This window comes from Cebus imitator, unplaced genomic scaffold (genome assembly GCF_001604975.1).
Source record: "Cebus imitator isolate Cc_AM_T3 unplaced genomic scaffold, Cebus_imitator-1.0 Scaffold3, whole genome shotgun sequence".
NCBI lineage: Eukaryota > Metazoa > Chordata > Mammalia > Primates > Cebidae > Cebus > Cebus imitator.
In genome coordinates this window covers 4,154,669-4,175,307 of record NW_016107318.1, presented here as the reverse complement: position 1 = coordinate 4,175,307, position 20,639 = coordinate 4,154,669, and the positions used below count along the sequence as shown (strand labels likewise).

Sequence of the window (20,639 nt, the reverse complement as noted above, 5' to 3'; positions counted from 1 at the left end):
AAAAAAAAAAAAAAAAAAAAAAAGTTCAGCACCACTGATCATTAGAAAATGGAAGTCAAAACCACAGTGATATACCATCTCATGTAAGTCAGAATGGCTGTTATTAAAAAGTCAAAAAATAGCAGATGCTGGTAAGGTTGCAGAGAAAAAGGAACACTTATACACTGTTGTTGGAAGTGTAAATTAGTTCAACTATTGTGGAAGACAGTGTGGTGATTCCTCAAAGACCTAAAAACAGGACCCTTTTCACAAGATGGCACTGAAAGTGAAGGAGGAAACTTCTGCCCTTTCTAAAGCTGAAGCCAAAGCGAAGGCTTTAAAGGCCAAGAAAGGAGTATTGAAACGTCCACAGCCACAAAAAAGAGAAGATCTGCACGTCACCCACTTACTAGTGGCCCAAGACACTGCGACTCCAGAGGCAGCACAAATATCCTCGGACGAGTGCCCCCGGGAGAAATAAGCTTGACCACTGTGCTATCATCACGTTTCCGCTGACCACTGAGTCCACCATGAAGAAGATAGAAGACAACAACACACTTGTGTTCCTTGTGGATGTGAAAGCCAACAAGCACCAGATCAAACAGGCTGTGAAGAAGCTCTGTGACATGGATGTGGCCAAGGTCAGCACCCTGATTCGGCCTGATGGAGAGAAGAAGGCATATGTTCCACTGGCTCCTGATTACGATGCTTTGGAGGTTGCCAACAAAACTGGGATCATCTAAACTGAGTCCAGCTGGCTAATTCTAAATATATGTATATCTTTTCACCATAAAAGCAAACAAACGAAAGGACCTAAAAGCAGACATGCTATTTGACCCAGCAATCACATTACCGGATATACACCCAAATAGATCATTCTACTGTAGAGATGCATGCAGGTGTATGTTTGTTGCAGCACCATTCACAATAGCAAGGACACGTAACCAACCTAAATGTCTATCAGTAGTAGACTGGATAAATAAAACGTGGTCTATGTATGCCGTGGAATGCTATGCAGCCATAAAAAGAACAAGATCATGCCCTTTGCAGGAACGTGGATGGAGCTGCAGGCTATTATCCTTAGCAAACTAACTTAGGAACAGAAAACCACATGCTGTATATTCCCACTTATAAGTGGAAGTGAAATGATGAGAATGCATGGACACACAGAAACAACAGACACTGGGGCCCAGTGGAGGCTGGAGGTTGGGAGGAGGGAGAAGATCAGGGAGAATAACTAATGGGTACTAGGCTTAATACCTTGGTGATGAATTAATCTGTACAGCAAACTCCCATGACATGAGTTTATCTGTACAACCTGCACATGTACCCTTAACTTTAACTTTAAAAATTACGTAAAATTGGGTAGTGATTTTAGAAAAATTTATGATGTCTCAAGCTTTTGTAATATCTTGAAATGTCACCTGTTGCTGTGGCTATTTGACAGGCTTATAGAGTCCTATAGCAGTTGGGAAAGTTAGGGTGGAATGAGAGGAAAGCATAGGCTTTGAGATCAGATGGGGAGGAAGGTTTCAGAGAAGCGTGGTCTGTCCTGGGTTTGATTCTTGGAGATGCCACCTTCCAGCTATTTTCTCACTGATAAAATGTACAATGAATACCTATCTTATAGGACTATTGTGAGAATTAAATGAAATAGCATTGTTAGGTGTCCAGAACAATGGCTCGAGAAATGTTACTCCTTTCTTCAAAAAAGATGCTGGATGACACTTATTTTTTGTAAGTTTTTCTTTTTTTTTTTTTTTTGAGACAGAGTCTCATTTTGTCACCCAGACTGAAGTGTGGTTTTGTGGTCTCAGCTCACTGCAAGCTCCACCTCCCTAGTTCAAGTGATTCTCCTGCCTCAGCCTCCTGAGTAGCTGGGAGTACAGGTGCCCACTACTGTACCCAGATAATTTATGTATTTTTAGTAGAGATGGGATTTCACCATATTGCTCAGGCTGGTCTCAAACTACTGACCTTAGGTGATTTGCCCATCTCAGCCTTCCAAAGTGCTGGGATTACAGATATGAGCCACCATGCCAGTCCTCAAATTTTTCTTATAATTTTTCTGTTCTAGACCAGGTAAAATTTTCACTCTCCCACCCTTTGTCTAAATCCAGAAAATAAGAACAAATTTAACATCTATCTCTGTGGATGGTCCTCAGTCTAAACTACATGTATGGACTTCTGTTATAGTAACTAACCCAGACTCTTCCAATGAGGGCTCTTTCAATAAAATTTAGTATAAATCTAATAAGTTAATTCAGTCAACTAAGTTGAATATTTCAGTTAAACTTGAGTAATAATGCATATGCCAATTTATTCAGAATCATTTTTATGGCATTTGTCAATGCTTATTCTTCTAAGCCAAAAACAACCTTTTAGTAATACAGGTAGTTCTTTGTGTCGTATTTCTAGGCGTAGAGAGTACCGGTGACATAATTTGTTCCAGCATATATTCTGCTATTCTACTTCCTCCCCTCACTGAACATTTAGAGTTAATATCCAACCGCCCCATACTCATTAAGTTTCCTAGAACCTTGATCCTTATGTGCAAGTTGTGAGGACCTCCATTTTCTCCCAAGAAGCCCAGGATTGGGGCATGTGGGGAAGGTTACTTCAATTGCAAGGGATAGAAGAACTCTACCACTGCCTTTCCTCAACATCCAAATCATATGATTTTCCTTTTTTCCTGTGCTGTCTTAGTCTCAGCATCTTGAAGTGGGAGCATGGTGATCTGACCAGCTTAATAAGAAATTCATTACAGTATAAACAGGTTACCGTATAATTGATATTCCAAACCCAGAAGCTTCAGAGCGTGAAAAAGATAGTATTTGTATTGACTCTGGAACAATGGGGATAAACTGGGACCTAGAATTATCCCAGTTATAACCAAACTGCTTGCTAGAAAAGGAGAAAGAAGAAAAATATGATGTGAGAAAGTTTATCATATACTTATTAATTGCAGCAATATATAAGCCCTTTCCTGGACAATAAGGAAGGTTTTGCATTATAGGCATCTGGGGAGGGCTAGGGAGAGGGAGAATGTGTGCTCATAAAAATAGAAGCAGGTAGCGAGGGCTCAGTGTCAGCACACAGACTGGAGTCAGGAGACTGGTACTCCTCGTCCTGGCTCTGGCTTGGTGACACATTCCTCGGAGTTGAGGACGGAGTCCCATGGTAGCCTGTCAGCTTCTTCAGCTCCTGCCCCTGCTTGGTCCTCTCCCTCTCTTTTCTGAGTACTCTGCCTCCCCCAACACCAGGAGTCTTGCAGGCAGGAATGGCAGTAATGTTGACAAGCAGAGAGTTGGAAGAAACTGCTTGGTGAGAGTGGGGAACAGGGAGCTGATAATCAACAACTCCAGGCAAAGGTCAGTCTTTCAGCCAGGGCAGTGCCTACATATCTCTGTCTGTGACAGAATGCTGTTCTTGGCTGCTCTTCACCTTTTCCCAGTCTCAGTTTCCTGGGCTTACTCTATCCCTGGGGCAGGAGATCGTTCAAAATGGAAAACCCTGAACCTAGAAGAATCCTCACACACACTCCATTCAGGGCTAACCTTACTTGTGGATTCAGTCTTACCAGGCTTACCCATAGGTCATTTTCTTATGCTCTCAAACTTCCTAATGAATAATTTCAGTGTCTAAGGTAGTCAGTGAGTTTGCCTTCACTCTTTTCTCCGAAATTATTTATCCACCTCATCTAGGGAACCTTGTAGTACATTTTTTATTTTTATTTTTTGGAGACAGAGTCTCTATCCTCCAGGCTGGAGTGCAGTGGTACAATCTTGGCTCACTGTAACCTCTGCCTCCGGGGTTCAAGTCACTCTCATACCTCAGCCTCCTGAGTAACTGGGATTACAGGGTCCTGCCATCATAATTTTTGTATTTTTAGTAGAGATGGGGTTTCACCATGTTGGCCAGGCTGGTCTTGAACTCCTGACCTCAGGTTATCTGCCTGGCTTGGCCTCCCAAAGTGCTGGGATTAGAGGCATAAGCCACCACGCCCTGCCCCTGTAGTACACTTTTATGATGCCTTTTAGGTGTCTTAGTTTAGAAGAAACATCAATTCATATTCTCTCTCTCAAGATGTTTAGTATTTTTTCAGGTGGCCCTTTTCCCCCAGAGTGCTCGTCTCTGTCTGTCAGAATTCCTGCTCTAGGGAGTAGTAAGGAATAGACTGTCTTCCCCTGCCACTCCCTCTTGACACCTGAATGGCTCATCCTGGTTGCTTTCCAGTTTTCCATGATTCATTTAGGTGGTTTTTAAATACCACACACTCTTCAGACATTTCATTTGTAGGGGTTAGAATTCAGCTTCTTGGGCCAAAATGAACACAGTGCTCTATGAACTTCTGCCAAACAAATTTTAAAAGTTTCTTTAAAGGATCCTTTTGAGGTCTAATGGCAATCTTTTACAAATTCTATTTGTATATTTGTTTGTTAAACTGGAAAGTTTAATCCACAAATCTCTTTACTAATAACTATGTATAATTTTCATGTTTTATACACCATCCTATTCTAGAATATAAAATGTCCCGTTATAGTCTCCCCTTGCCAGTTTAGAATCTCTTCTATCTTTAGTTTTAAACAAGAGGAGGCTTTTAAGAAGATAAATGGTTCAGAAAGCATGGAAAATTTAACAGCACCCGACTGCGGGGAATCACAGTGATTTATGATGTCTTTCAAATTGGCATCTAGTGTTGCAGCACTGTTAGACTAGGATAAGCTCAGGTATCTCCTTTGAGTGTCAAAATGCTGTGGGAGAGGATTATATATATCGCTACATGCATTTGATTTATCTTATTCATTGGTTTAGTATTTGTGTAATGTCCACAAAGGCAAGACTTACACCTATTCCAATTCTTTATCCTTTTCTTGTGTCTCCAGGACTGCTTTGGAATTTTGATTTTCTTGGACACACAGTTCCCTTTATTAGAGTTCATTAGTGAAAATAAAATAAAATGTTCTTTTGGTTATTCTGGGAAGCCATTTGGTAGATTCAAAATATGAATTTGATGAGTTTTCTTTTTTTGGATAGAATTCTTATTTGTCATATTATTTTACTCAGTAATACTGAAAAAAGTGGTTCTACTGGAGAAGAGCACAAAGAGTGATGATTCACCTTTTATTTAAGGCTTGCCACTGCTGACCCAGGGCAGCTAATTTAGAAGTGAATCATTTATAGAAAGTTCTACACAGTTCAGGACAGGGCTTTATGCTCATGAAGGTCTAAATACAGCATACGGTATCATGTTTCTCGATATCTGTCTTGTTGCCAATTTTATATCTTTTCCAGCCTGTGAAACTTGTTTCTGGATTACTGTAGCTATTGACAAGCTGAAGTCAAAGGCACTGTGTATGTAAGACGATACATATTGTAAGACAAATCCTAGAAATTTAGTATGTGCATTATACTGGGAAAGTAACAGCCTTAAGATTTTAAATTACTGTGTTTATAATACAAAGAAACAAATGTAACTACTCATTTTTAAAATTAGTGGGAAGAAATTTTAAAATCATTTATAATAATTTAAATAATATGTTGCTATTTTGATATTTACTGAATAATATGTTTGGCTTTTAAAGTCTAATTATAAATAGCTCTTTTATGCAAACTATCCTACTCCTTTTAGAAAGTGAGGGGTTTATTAAATGAACTCAATGTATTTGGCTCCCTACAGAGTATAAAACTATATAGTCTCTTCTAGAAGTCTTTGTTTTTTTTTTGTTCCTCCTTCTCTTCCTCTTCTTTCTCTTTCTCCTTCTACTCTCTCCTTCCTTCCTTTCTTCTTCTTCCTCCCCTTCTTCCTCCTCATCTTCTTCTCTTCCTCTTCCTCCACCACTTCTTCCTCTTCTTCTTTCTCTTCTTCCTTCTTCTTCTCCTCTTCTTCCTCTTTCTCCTCTTCTTCTTCCTCTTCTTCCTTCTTCTCTTATTCTCCTTCTTCCTCCTCCTTCTTCTTCTCCTCTTCTTCCTCTTTCTCCTCTTCTTCTTTCTTCTTCTTCTTCTTTTTTTTTTTTTTTTTTTTTTTTTTTCTTTTTTTTTCCTTTTTTTTTTTTTTTTTTTTTTTTTTTTTTTTTTTTTTTTTTTTTAAAAAAAAGAAGCCCCACTGAGTTGCCCAGGCTGTCTCAAACTCCTGAGCTCAAGTAATCCTTCTACCTTGGCTTCCCAAAAAGCTGGGACTACAGGCATGTGCCATCATGTCTGTTTTCTAAAAGTTTTAAATTCAAAGCTGAGTTTATATTTACATCACAGCTACGGTATCATGGGTTAGGAAAACCCCAAATTCTGGTTCTGACGTTGTCATTTGCTAGCTATGTGACCCTACACAAATCAGTTAACATGTCTGAGCTTGTTTTCTCCCCTGCAAAGGGCATATTGATACTTGTATTCATGACCTGACTCACAAGGATTTAGTTGGGCTAATGTATTAGGAAGTGGCCAGTAACTTAGATGTCCCCACACAGATATTACGTGTCAGAGAGTCACTTAAGGGCAGACAACTTGGACAACCAGGATTGGAGTCCCAGTTCTACCCATGGCTGTATATGTGATCCTACACAAGCCATTTTCCCCTCTAAACCTTTGTTTTCTAATCTATAAAATGATTAGAAATGGTATTATGATATATCTCACATAAAATCATTGTTGAGAATTAAACGAGGTAACATATGAAAGTAGCTGGTACATTAAGTAATCAGTGTTTCTTGGACCTTAATGTTGATTTTGAAAAAAAAATCCTTGCTGACCTTCCTCTCCCTAGCTCATTTGCTTTCACAGTGCAGCACTTCACTGGAAGTGGGAGCCAGTATCCCAACTGTATACAAATAAGAAAGAGGAGCAGTTGCCCAGTCTATGTATGTAATTGAAGACTAGTTTGACTTCTAGAAGTTCCTTGATATGACACATTTACCCAATATTTTGGGGGCGATTATGTAGCACAAGACACTCAGAGCCTTTTGGAAGCGTTTTGAGTAATGTGATTCTGTTCCTGTGGGGTTAGCTAGAGCTGATCCTTTCTTCTCAAGCACTCAGGATACATGGCTGTTTTTTTCTCCCCCATAATTATTTTGTTATTTGTTTTAGGTTATTTTTAATTTCTGTAGCTTTAAGGAGACAATAATTTAGATGGAGGTAAAATAATCATTGTTTTTCTCTTTGAGGAAAAGTCTTTGAGACTTAGATAATAAGAGCAACCCAGATAAAACCTTAGTCACTAGTAAAGGAAACATAATCCAGGTGGTTTTCTTATGAACAAATATGTAGTCCTAACTCCTGATGAAAGTATAATTTCTTTTCTTTCCTTTTTTTTGAGACAGAGTCTCACTCTGTTGCCCAGGCTGGAGTGCAGTGGCCTGATCTCAGCTCACTACAACCTCTGCCTTCTGAGTTCAAGAGATTCTCCTGCCTCAGCCTCCTGAGTAGTTGGTACTACAGGTGCACGCCACCACACCTGGCTATTTTTTAAATTTATTTTTAGTAGATATGGGGTTGCACCGTGTTGGGCAGGCTGGCCTCAAACTTCTGACCTCAAGTGATCCACCTGCCTTGGCCTCCTAAAGTGTTGGGATTTCAGGTGTGAGCCACTGCACTGGTCTTTCTCTTTATTTTCTACAATGACATTGGCTGCTATTTCTAATGTTTATTTGAGATGCAGTATAAAAATGTAAGCAAAGTTTTTGGGGAAGATTGAGATGTAGGAGAGTAGTCATATAAAAATAATTAGTAATACTGCTTATGTTTAAAATCACAGCTGCATTAGCCCATAATTTCTTCCAGAGATCTTTGGAACATGTAAAATTTTTGGCCAGCTCAGTTCCTGTTTAAGGAAGGCATTCGACAAAAAAAAAGTTGGCAGTGGACTTCCTGGAGTTTTAAACATGAATTTGATGTGTTTTGGGAGAGATTTGTTAACCTGTTTGTGGACCAGAATATCTTATGAAACACGAATGACAAATGATTTATTTAATGCTATTCATAAAGCACATTGTGGAGTACATAATGATGATATCAGAGAAAAAGCAATATTAATTGATATTAATGACTGTGCAATAGTTCAAACTTTTATTTTCCTAGCTATATTGTGTTTCAATAAAAAATAATCATAACCATGTGGTAAGAATTTGAAAATACTGAAGAAAGTAACAATTTAATATAGTTGCACAGCAAGGAAACTCTGCAAGTTATCCTTCAACAACAACAAAAGTTGAGGGATAATCTTTTTATGAGGAGAAATGAAATCGATCCTGGTTATGATATTAAAAGGGACCAAAATGTGATATTTTAGGTCGTGTACTTTAAGAGGCTGTCAAGCCTAAGTCTACATATCATTGTTCAAGAAGCACCTGTATTCAAGGAATAATAATAATAACCTTTAAATTGAGCCTTTTTATTTACTTAGTTTTTAGAGATAGGATCTTGCTTTGTCACCCAGGCTAGAGTGTAGTAGCACAATCATAGCTCACTGCAGTCTTGAACTCTTGGGCTCAAGCAATCTTCCAGTCCTAAGTAGCTGAGACTATAGGCATGTCTCACCATGCCCAGATAATTGTTTTTAATTTAATTTAATTTAATTTTAAGAGATGTAGTCTTGCTGAGGTGACCAGGCTGGTCTTGAACTCCTGACCTTAAGCGATCCTCTCACTTTGGCCTCACGAGAGCTTTTTAGTTTCAAAAGTACTTTTAAACATTTACTGCATTTTTCTAATGACCATTTGATGTAGACCAAACTTTAATAGTGCCACAGTTTACATGAGGATCAAGGAGGCAAAAATGACTCAGCTAAACCCCCTGAGTTTGAAGGGTACATAATTGGGACTAGATCTAGAACTCTTTACTCTTTATCCATTATTTTCTTCTCTTGTGTTTCCTTTCCTCTTCTTTCTATTTAACAACATTACAAGAATGAGGCAGTTTCAGTCTATTTATTTATTTTACTGATATTGGAAGTAAGGAGGAGGGATTGTCTGAAATTTTTGTTAGGGGTGATAGAATATGAAATTAGGATGCCATAAAACCTCAGTATATTAAACACAATTCACCATGTACTTTAGATATTTTTTAAAGGATAAAATGAGATAAAAGGCAGAAAGAACTTTTAAACTGTGAAGAATTATAAAGAGACAAGGTATAATTATTCCATCAATTTGGAACCTTTTAATTGAAAGTAACAGAAAATCCAACCCAGAATGGCTTGGTGAAATTTATTGACTCATGTAACTAAACATTCTGGGATAGGATTGTGTGTCAGAGAGTGTGTTTTCAGCTGCAAGTAGCAGAAGACTACTTACTCAAACTAGCTAAAACAAGATAACTTATTATTTTACATAAAAGAGAGCTGTGTGTGGTAGCTTGCGTCTGTAATACCAGCACTTTCGGGGGCCAAGACAGGAGGATCACTTAGGCCTACAAGTTTGAGACCAGCCTGGGCAACATGGTGAGACCATGTCTCTATGAAAAATAAACAAATTAGTTGGTGGTGTGTGCCTGTGGTCCCAGCTACTGGGGAGGCTGAGGCAGGAGGATCACTTGAGCCTGGGGGTTGAGGCTGCAGTGAGCCATGATCATGCCACTGTGCTCCAGCCTTGGTGATAGAGTGAGGCCCTGTCTCAAAATAAATAAAAGGGGTAGAGTGGCTCCAAATTGGTTAACTGAGTAACTCACCAATGTCACCAAGGACTTAGGTTTATTTCATCTTTTTGCTTTGCCATTCTTGGCATTGGTATCTTTCTCAGCTGGCAGGAAGATGGTGGTAGAAATTCCTAGACCACATACAGATAAGGCAATATACAGAGGAAGAAAGGGACTATAGCTTCCTGTTTCTTTATTAGGCATGAAAAAATCTTTTCCAGAGCTTCCTGGACATCTTCCTCTGTGTTTTACAGGCTGGCATTGGGCCACATGCTACTCCTAAACCACCACTTAGGCAGTCCACTTTTATGCCTGGAAAAGGGGATGTGAGTCATTTTCCTCCAAAGTGCTTGCAAAGTGTACACATCTGGGAATTGTGTTAGGAGGGGAAAAGAGTGGACAATTTCCAGTGTCCACTCCTGACTGTCTTTAAGTAAGATGGGAGCCAGAGGCTCTGCGCTCCTCCATGTCAGCGTTGTTGCCAGGCCCACTCTTCTAATGTTTGAGTGACAGCTGCTGTCATTTTAGACTTCATGTAATTTAGAAGAAGTGAGGAAGAGAGAACCACTGTTTGGTAGCTTCTATGGAAAAGAGAAGGGGATTCTTCCCCCAAAACCCCAATACGTTCATTCTTGGATCTTCTTGGCCTAAACTGATAGTCATTAAACCATTTTAACCTGAGGATGTGGTCACTCCCACCCAAGCTACCATGTGGCTTAAAATGGGGAAGAAAAATTTCCAAAGGAAAATTGGGAAAGGGAATAGATACTGAAGATGTTGACGTCTAACATAGCAATAATTCAAGGCCCTCCATCTTCTGGCCCCAAAGGGCAATTGCTTTCTCCTTCAATTAGTCTGTCTTCCATATAGATAAGGCAGAGTGATAAGCATGTAGTCTCCAACCTTTATGGCACCAGGGACTGGTTTTGTGGAAGACAATTTTTCCATGGATTGGGGTGAGTGGGATGATCTCGGGATGAAACTGTTCCTCCTCTGATCATCAGGCATTAGATTCTCATAAGGAGCTGGCAGCCTAGATCCCTCACGTGTGCAGCTCACACTAGGGTTAATGCTCCTGTGAGAGTCTAATGCCACTCCTGATCTGACAGAAGGCAGAACTCAGGCGGTAACGCTTGCCCGCAGCCACTCACCTCCTGCTGTGTGGCCTGGTTCCTGACAGGCCATGGACCGGTATTAGTCTGCAGCCTGGGGGCTGGGGACCCCTGCAATAAGACAAATAAATTAATAAAAAACCCCCCTACCTATTAAAAGTGTTTTTTATTTTTCTCTTGAGATAGAGTCTCTCTCTGCCACCCAGGCTGGAGTGCAGTGGTGTGATCTCGGTTCACTGCAACGTCTGCTTCCCAGGTTCAAGCGATTCTCCTGCCTCAGCCTCCCAAGTAGCTGGGATTACTGGTGTCTGCCACCATGCCTGGCTAATTTTTTATAGAGATGCGGTTTTGCCATGTTGGCCAGGCTGGTCTTGAACTCCTGACCTCAGGTGATCTGCCTGCCTCAGCCTCCCAAAGTGCTGGGATTACTCCACCCAGCCTATATACATGAGATTCTAAAGCTGAACTGCCCAATATTGTAACCACTAGCTATATTTGGATACTGAGCACTTTAAATGTGGCTGGTTCTTCCAAATTGAGACAAGATGAAAGGGTAAATACAAGCTAGATCTTAAAAACTTAAAAAATATAAACTATCTTAATAATTTTTATATTGATTATATGTTGAAATGACAATAATTTGGATATACTGGGTTACATAATTGTAAATTAAATTAATTCAGCTATTCTTACTTTTGTTACTGTGACTATTAGAAAATTTGAAATTATTTAGCTTACACTGTATTTTTATTGTGCAGTGATGCTCTAGAAAATGAAATAGTCATGAGTACTCCATCTGTTGTGGAAATGGGCAATGATGGCAGTAAAGCAATTTAGAGATACCTCAGAAGGTATTAAGGATTTCATTTTACAATGAAAAACATCATTAATATTATATCTAGTGGGTCAGTCATTTTCCTTATGTTGCATGATACTTTGTTATGAATTTACTTTCCACATCTTTTCTGATTTAGTTTAGTTTGTCCACCAGAGTGTTATATATATATATAAAAAGTTAAGCCCTGCCTTTCACTGCCTGTTGTGTAATGTACTTAGATTTTGGAAGCAAATGTTTCTTATAGGAACATTGGTAATGTGGCCACTTCACTGTTAATTTTATTGTTTCCTTCTCTATCATGTGAGTATGAACCAGGGTAGGAAAGCTCACAGTTGATTCTTGAAGTTCCTTTTGATTTAAATGTTCATTGCTTTTTGATGAGTGGATGAGTAGGAACTTCGCATTATTTAGAAACTGGTGTATCACTTTCTTATTTTGCAGTTCAAAATATAAAATCTTTGAGGATGCTTGAATTTCTAGACCTTTATCACATTCTTAGAGGTATACTTGCTGACAGTTGTGCATTGATACTGTGTGAGTGGTAGGCTTTTTTTCTCCCACGAAGAGCTGATCTGAAGTCATGGAGCTTTTACTCCACCTTGCTCTTATTGCACCTTGCAGTGGCTATAACATTCCTACAGGTTTTCAACACAGCGTCCCATGGAGCTCCATTCACTGAAAGATACAGCTAGCTCCATTCACTTAAAGATACAGCTGGCTCCATTCCTTCCAGAAAAAAAGAAACTAATGCCTTGCCTGCCAACTTATGACTACCCAGAATGGAATGTTCTTCTGCAGGGGAGGAAGCACGATGGAAAAGGGTTTTTCTACCTGCAGGAAATCTAATGTTTGCTCTGTAGTGAAGCATGTGAAAAGTTGAAAGAAAGGAAGCAAAGGAAGAGGCTTGGTAATTAGAAGTTCAGTTTGTGTGAGATTTCCTTTTTTTTTTCTTTTTGTTTTTCTGTATCCTGTTAGATGATCATTGTATTGTAATGACTTTCCCCCCTATCTAATGGGTAAATTGCTTTTATATTGATGATGTTTGGGATCCACTATGCATACCATTGACAGATTCACTGGAAAAAACAACAACAACAACAACAAGGAGAAAAACTATTTCTTCTACTTACTTCCCATCATTTTGTGAAGGGGAGTCAGAAAACCTGTTTTCTACACATACTTCCTTCCCCCCCAACCATTCAAATGATTTTTGTCAGCAAACTAATATGCCCTTGATTTTTCAATTAGGATCAGAAACATGCACCATTATTGACTTAACTGACTATTTTGTCCCACTGAGAACAATATACTTTTTACACTAGAAAATATTTGCAAAAACTCACTATCTGCAAAGCTGAATATATTTTGCCCTTGACTGGGAACATAAAGGGTTAAATTAAAGTCTCAGCAAGGACTGGGATGAAAAGAGGACAGGGTAGGGGTCAGTAGCCAGTGACCTTTTCTTTGTCCTCATCACTAGCTCCTTTAATACACCTCTGGGATTTGGTCTGAGCTTGGCCGAACGCTCTTAACCGTTGATTGTGTAGCAGGGAGAGCTTTATTTTATGAAGCTCTTCTGATTCAGATACATTTTGACATGGCCTAAAAAGCCATTCGGTGAGTAGTCAGTGCACCCTATTTCTGAGCAGCAGGCAGAATATGGATGTGTTAAGGCTTAATCAAGGTTTTAGTGGGAATCAGGACTGATGTGAAAAACTCCAGGATACTGGGAGAGGATCGGGAGTGAGGCCTGTGGTAAAGATCCGGGTTGGTGGAAGGGCTTGCGGTGTCTGTGGTGGACATTACCTGATAAATTTCATTTAGTCATTTTGGCATGAAACAGCCATATTAAAATGCCCTTCTTTGGCTTGTTACATAGCAGCTACTCAATACATGCTTGTTGAACTTAGCTTCTTTTTTTTTTTTTTTTTTTTTTGGAGGTGTTTTTGTTTTTTTTTTTAGGCTGGAGTGCAATGGCGCGATCTCGGCTCACCGCAACCTCCGCCTCCCGGGTTCAGGCAATTCTCCTGCCCCAGCCTCCTGAGTCGCTGGGATTACAGGCACGCGCCACCATGCCCAGCTAATTTTTTGTATTTTTTTTAGTAGAGACAGGGTTTCACCATGTTGACCAGGATGGTCTCGATCTCTTGACCTTGTGATCCACCCGCCTCGGCCTCCCACAGTGCTGGGATTACAGGCTTGAGCCACCGCGCCCGGCTGAACTTAGCCTCTTAACCGATGACATCTTTTCAACCTTCCTTCTCTTCTTCTATAATTTGGCCCCACAAGTTTCCCAGATTATGGTTGACAAACTTGAGTAGCACTGCACATGTTAGTCAAATGAGTCATATTTCTGAAGGAAAATGAGATCAAATCAAGATTTGGTAAACATAAAAAGCCCCTTTGAAATCTCCTTACAGCTTTTCACTGTTTGGTTCCTTTTTTGCTCTCTTTCTACCATCACATGAATGGGTACGAGTTGTTTTTAAATCTCCAGACCTCAATCTCATTATCCCCCTCCCCCCCTTTTTTTTTAATTTAGAGGTTGGGTTAATAGTCCTTGAAGTCCATTTTAGTTCTAAAACATATTCATTTTAACACCTCATTCACTAATTAAATTGCTTTTTTCAGTCACTATAATGCAAGATAAATAAAACTGTCTATATTTTAAAAATATATTTACCACTTTCAAATACAGGCTTGCATATATTTTCATTGTAGTATATGCACAATGCAGAACTTTGGGACTATCACCTTTGATTTCAGCATTGTAAAATGTCAGGTCACTTGGCATACACCACTTTGAAACTGGTAAGACCTGAACTCAAATCCTTGGCTCTGACAAGTACTGGCTGTATGACCTCAGAGAAATTACTTAATAATGCCAGGCTTCAATTTTCTCATTTGTAATATGACGATACCAATGTATGTTGTAAAGTTACTGTAAAGGTTAAGTGAGATAATGGGATGTAAATTGTCTAGCATGAAGCCTGGCCTATAGGAAACCCTCAATACATGTTACTTAATGCTACCATATGAAAATGTGTCCCAGATTCTCTCCAGCCAGCATAAAAACACATTTTATGATGTAACTCTTTGTATCATAAATTGAGTATTCCAGTCAATAAATATTTATGGATAAATTAATGGTCAGATGTATTCTAAATGGAAATGGACCTGAATTTTTCTTTTTCTTTGCAGATCTTATATTGCACTTTAAACACACATAGGGTCGACATGGGAAGACTCTTAGGAGAACAATTAGGACTACAAGATTTCATATTTGCCCATGTGAAAGGAATCAAAAAAGAAGTGAATGTGTATAAATCTGAGGATTCGCTTGGTCTCACCATTACAGATAATGGTGTTGGCTATGCTTTTATAAAGGTAAGTTTTAAGAAATAACAGTGTAACCTAATTGACGATAACATTTAAGAAAATCTACCAGGTCAAAGAGAGTTAGAAATGATCTCCAGAGTGAGAGCCAGCTCAGCAAGAATGCATAAATTGGTAATGTTTCACTTTCATTTGAAAAATGTTCAGACATCAGTTTGTGTTTATCATTTTCTTGAATTTCTTCCCTTAGTTTAAACTTCCTCTAGAATTTGAACTAACTGAAAGGAAAGTCTAATTCTGGTGCCTAGTGATTATCAATGCAAGCTTTTCCATGTCTGTAGGTTTTAACATCTGATGACTTTCAGGCTGATTTCAGTGAATTAGTGTTATTTCCAACTATTTATACTTTTGACTGCCTTATTTACGTCTTTAAAAATGCTCTTCAAAACTTTAAGAAGTATAAAAAGTTAGATTTGCATATCTGTGAGTGTATTAGTGGATTCAACCAACCACAGATTGAAGATAGTTGAAACAAATTACATCTGTACTGAACATGTACGGACTTTTTTCTTGTCATTATTTCCTAAACAATATAGTATAACTGTTTACTTCGCATTGACATTATGCTAGATATTATAATCTAGAGATGATATAAAGTATATAGAAGGATGTGCATAGGTTATATGCAAATACTGCATCATTTTATGTCAGGGACTTGAACATCCTTAGGATTTTGGTATTCATGGTGGGTCCTGGAACCAATCCCCCATGGATACCCAGGGCCAATTATAATTCATTTATTCAAAGACAAAGAGAGCAATATAGAGCTTCAAAGGCAAGATAAAAGTTTCAAATGGTATAAAAATAAGAACTGAGAAGAAAAAGGTAGACTCATCTCTTAAACATAACAGTTCTATTATTGTAATAGGTAGTTGTAATAACTGACTTATATAGAATGAATGTACTAGGCACTTTGCATACAATTTCTCATTTAATCCTCACAATTCTATTTGGTTGGTATTATATTATTTCTTTGCATTTATTTTTTTGTTGTTGCGATATAAGACTTTTTAAAAATTTGATTATGCAAAGCAATTTTTTTAAAGACGGGGTATCATGGCATTTTTAATGTATAGCTTAGTGAATGTTTACATACTCACTCCTCTTTAACCATTACCCAGATCAGGATAAATTGCATTTCTGCAACCCACAAGGCTCATTTGTGCCCCTTCGCAGTCAATACTCTTTCCCCACAAGGTAGCCATTATTCTGCCATCTATTGCCATGAACTTCATATAATCATATATACTACACTACTCTTGGTTTCTTTTGCTCAAAAAGATGCCTATGAGATCCATGGATATGTCCTATTTCCAACTCTGTTTTACAGGTATGGAAACAGGATCAGGAAGGTTAAGTAGCTTGCCCAAAGTTAAACAGCTGGACAAATTCAGGATTTGGATCCATGAGGTCTGACTTCAGAGCTGGGACTTCTACTCACTCAGTTAAGAATTAATGATAGACTTCATGCAACAGAGCATATTTTGTGCCTTTATTTTGTCCAAATCCTGATTTGCTGATGCACTGTCATCATTAAAAATAATCTTAGGGAAGTTATCTTCTTAACTGTAAATGGGACTTTCACTTCCCACTTGATAGAATGGCTATTTTTAGCTCGGCAAAAGATATGACTGTGCTGAAGGTTGAGTGAGTGACCAAATGGAAAATCTATGTTTGGGAAAGTCATATGGGATTATCCAAGGGAAGCTCAGGACATGAGGCACAGGCAGAAGAGAAGGGCTTGGAAGTTTCACAAATATGTGCGGGTTTTTAAAACTTAGCCTCTGACATTCAGAGCTTGTCTTTCTATTTTTTAAAAAAATGCTTTGTCAAACATGTGCCTGCCTCAGAGTACTAGTCACTAGCTCTGTGGAGACATAGGACATAGTAGCAAAGGAGACAGCAAGGCATAGTCTCAGCTGCCAACATATAGTTCAACTTAGAAGAGAGATGCATATTATACTATACACACAGTTGGTGACATTTTCAAAAAATTGGGAGAGGATAATTTCAAACTTATGGAAATATTATAATAATAATACAAAGAACTCCTGTACATCATTTATCCAAATCTCCAATTTTTACCATTTGCCGTGTTTGATTTTTTTTTTTTTTTTTTGAGACAGGGTTTTGCTCTTGTTACCCAGGCTGGAGTGCAATGGCGCGATCTCCGCTCACCGCAACCTCCGCCTCCTGGGTTCAGGCAATTCTCCTGCCTCAGCCTCCTGAGTCACTGGGATTACAGGCACGCGCCACCATGCCCAGCTAATTTTTTGTATTTTTAGTAGAGACGGGGTTTCACCATGTTGACCAGGATGGTCTCGATCTCTTGACCTCGTGATCCACCCGCCTCGGCCCCCCAAAGTGCTGGGATTACAGGCGTGAGCCACCGCGCCCGGCCCGCGGTGTTTGATTTTTTTGTTCTCTCTCTCACACACACATATATACTCTTTACCCCTTAATACTTCAGAGTGTAATTACCAAGGACAAGGTCATTCTCTTATATATAACTACAGTACAATTATGAAATTCACAAGTCTAATATTGATATAATACTTTTAAACTAATCTATAGTTCACATTATAGTTGTATCAGTTGTCCTAATTGTATTTATTATTTTCCCCCCATACAAATCCAATTTAGGATCATGCATTTCATTTATGTCTTTTTAATCTTTATAATCTAGAATAGTTGTCATGTCTTTTTAGTTTTCCTTAATCTAGAATAGTTCCTTAGCCTTTTATAGAATGTCCCTAAATTTGAGTTTTTCTGATGTTTCCTCATGTTGATAAATAGATTGTGCATTTTTGGCAGGAAAATTACAAAAGTGATGCTGTGTCCTTCTCAGTGCACTACATCAGAAGGTACTTGATGTTGGTTTGTCTTATTGTTTGTGATGTTAATTTTTGTCACTTATCTGAGGTAGTGTCCACCAGTTTTTTTTTTACTACAAAATTATTTTCCTTTGTGATAATTGCGAAGAGATGCTTTGATATTGTGAAAATATCCTGTTTTCTTATTTGCATCACACAGATTTAGTATCTGTTGATGAGTCTTGCCTGAATTAATTTTTCCTGTAATGGTTGAATAAATGATTATTTTTCTAATTCCATCATTCCTTATATATTTCTCTGAAAGCATTTTATTGTAGGGAAAAAGCTGCCCTTATTTATTGTCAACGTGTACATGATTTTATATATTACTCAATGGGTTATAGTCTATTACTATCAATTATTTTGATGCTCGAGTTTCCTGAGACTTGGCTTGCAGAAATCCCTGTAAGTGGGCCCCCATGTCTTTTTGACATGGCTCCTGTCATTTGATTGAGTACGTTCTTACTTTCTGGCACAACATGATGTTCTAGACCTATCTTGTGTCTCCTTTTCCTGAGGCTTAGCATCAACTATTTCTCTAAGGAGCTCGTATTTTTACTAGAGATTGATATTTGAAAGTGAAGTTCTGGTATTAGCCCTGCTCATACATTGCTACTGGAATGCATTATTTCTAGATCCTTTCAATGGTAGAATTAGAGAACATGTTTATTAGAAATTATGAATTGGGCTAGGCATGGTGGCTCAAGCCTGTAATCCCAGAACTTTGGGAGGCTGAGGTAGGTGGATAACTTGAGGCCAGGAATTTGAGACCAACCTGGCCAATATGATAAAACTGTACCTCTACTGTAAATGCAAAAAATAGCCGGGTCTGGTGCACACCTGTAATTCCAGCTACTTGGGAGGCTGAGACAGGAGAATCACTTGAACCTCAGAAGAGGAGGTTACAGTGAGCCAAGATCACGCCACTGCCCTCCAGCCTGGGGAACAGAAGGAGACTCTGTCTCAAAAAAAAAAAAAAATTATGAACTCATAACTATACCTCTAATTGTCATCTTGCCCCACAGGGTTCTTTCTTGGCTTCCCCATCAAAATTTTTACTTTCAAAGTCATTAAAATATTTACTCATTGTAGAGATCTTTCACCTTCCTGGTTAGGTGTATTCCCAGATATTTTATTCTTTTTGTGACAATTGCGAATGAAATTGTCTTTCCGATTTGGTGTTTGGCTTGGCTGTTAGTGTATAAAAATGCTAGTAGGGAATTTTGTACATTGATTTTGTATCCTAAAACTTTGCTGAAGTTGTTTATCAGCTGAAGGAGCTTTTGGGGCAAGAATATGGGGTTTTCCAGATATAGAAACATATCACCTGCACACAGAGATAGTTTGACTTCCTTTTTCCCTATTTGGAGGCCCTTAATGCCTTCTTTTGCCTGATTGCTCTGGCTAGGACTTCTAATACTATGTTAAATAGGAGTGGTGAGAGAGGACATCTTTGTTTTGTGCTGGTTTTCAAGGGGAATGCTTTGGCTTTTGCCCATTCAGTATAATGTTGGCTGTGGGTTTGTCATAGATTGCTGTTATTATTATTTTTAATTGAGACAGAGTCCCTGGGCTGGAGTGCAGTGGCGTGATCTCAGCTCACTGCAACCTCTACTTCCCGGGTTCAAGTGATTTTTCTACCTCAGCATCTGGAGTAGCTAGGATTACAGGTGTCTGCCACCACACCCAGATAATTTTCTGTATTTTTAGTAGAGATAGAGTTTTGCCATGTTGGCCAGACTGGTCTTGATCTCCTGGCCTCATGATCCGCCTGCCTGGGCCTCCCAAAGTGCTGGGATTACAGGCATGAGCCACCACGTCCAGCCTGCTCTTATTATTTTGATGTTTGTTACTTTGATACCTAGTTTGTTGAAAGTTTTTAACACGAAGGGGTATTGAATTTTATCAAAAGCCTTTTCTGCATCTGTTAAGATAATCATGTAATTTTTGTCTTTAGCTCTGTTTATGTGATTAAGCACATTTATTGATTTGCTTATGTTGAACCAATCTTGCAGCCTGGGGATGAAGCCTACTTGATTGCACTGGATTAGCTTTTTGATGTGCTGCTGGATTTGGTTTGCAAGTATTTTGTTGAGGATTTTTGCACTGATGCTCAGCAAGGATATTGGCCGGAAGTTTTCTTTATTGGTTGTGTTTCTGCTAGGTTTTGGTATTAGGATGATGCTAGGGAGGAGTCCCTCCTGCTCAATAGTTTAAATAGGAATGGTACCAGCTCTTCTTCATATATTTGGTAGAGTTTAGCTGTGAATCTGTCAGGTTCTAGGCTGTTTTTTTTTTGTTTGTTTGTTTGGTAGCCTATTTATTACTGATTCAGTTTCATTATTAGTCTGTTCAGGAAATCAATTTCTTCCTGGTTCAGTCTTGGGAGAGTGTACGTGTCCAGCAATTTATTCATCTCTTCTAGATTTTCTAATTTGTGTCCATATAGGTATTTATAGTAGTTTCTGATGGTTATTTTTATTTCTGTGGGGTCAGTGGTTACATTTTCTTCATCATTTCTAATTGTGTTTATTTAGATCTTCCTCTTTTCTTCTAAAGTTTAGCTAGTGGCCTATCTATCTAATTTTTTCAAAAAACCAACTCCTGGATGCATTGATCTTTTGATTTTTTTTTTGTGTTTTGAGTTCAGCTCTGATTTTGGTTATTTTTTTCTTCTGCTAACTTTGGGGTTGATTTGCTTTTGTTTTCTAGTCCTCTTTGTTGTGATGTTAGGTAGTTAATTTGAGATCTTTCTAACTTTTTTTTTTTTTTGAGACAGAGTTTCGCTCTTGTTGCCCAGGCTGGAGTGCAATG

General features: G+C 38.6%; 1 protein-coding gene across 3 annotated transcripts in view; it reads left to right on the top strand.

Moving 5' to 3' along the window:
- GIPC2 (GIPC PDZ domain containing family member 2) overlaps nucleotides 1-20,639 on the top strand; it is an 87,122-nt gene that overhangs the window by 17,014 nt on the left and 49,469 nt on the right. For all 3 annotated transcript variants that reach the window (XR_005200785.1, XM_037739486.1, XM_017531114.2), the window contains exon 2: nucleotides 14,758-14,943. Coding sequence is in view for 2 of the 3 variants with exons in the window: in XM_037739486.1 (XP_037595414.1) it covers nucleotides 14,758-14,943 (186 nt within the window). In the remaining variant the exon portion in view is untranslated. The remainder of the gene's footprint in view (nucleotides 1-14,757; nucleotides 14,944-20,639) is intronic.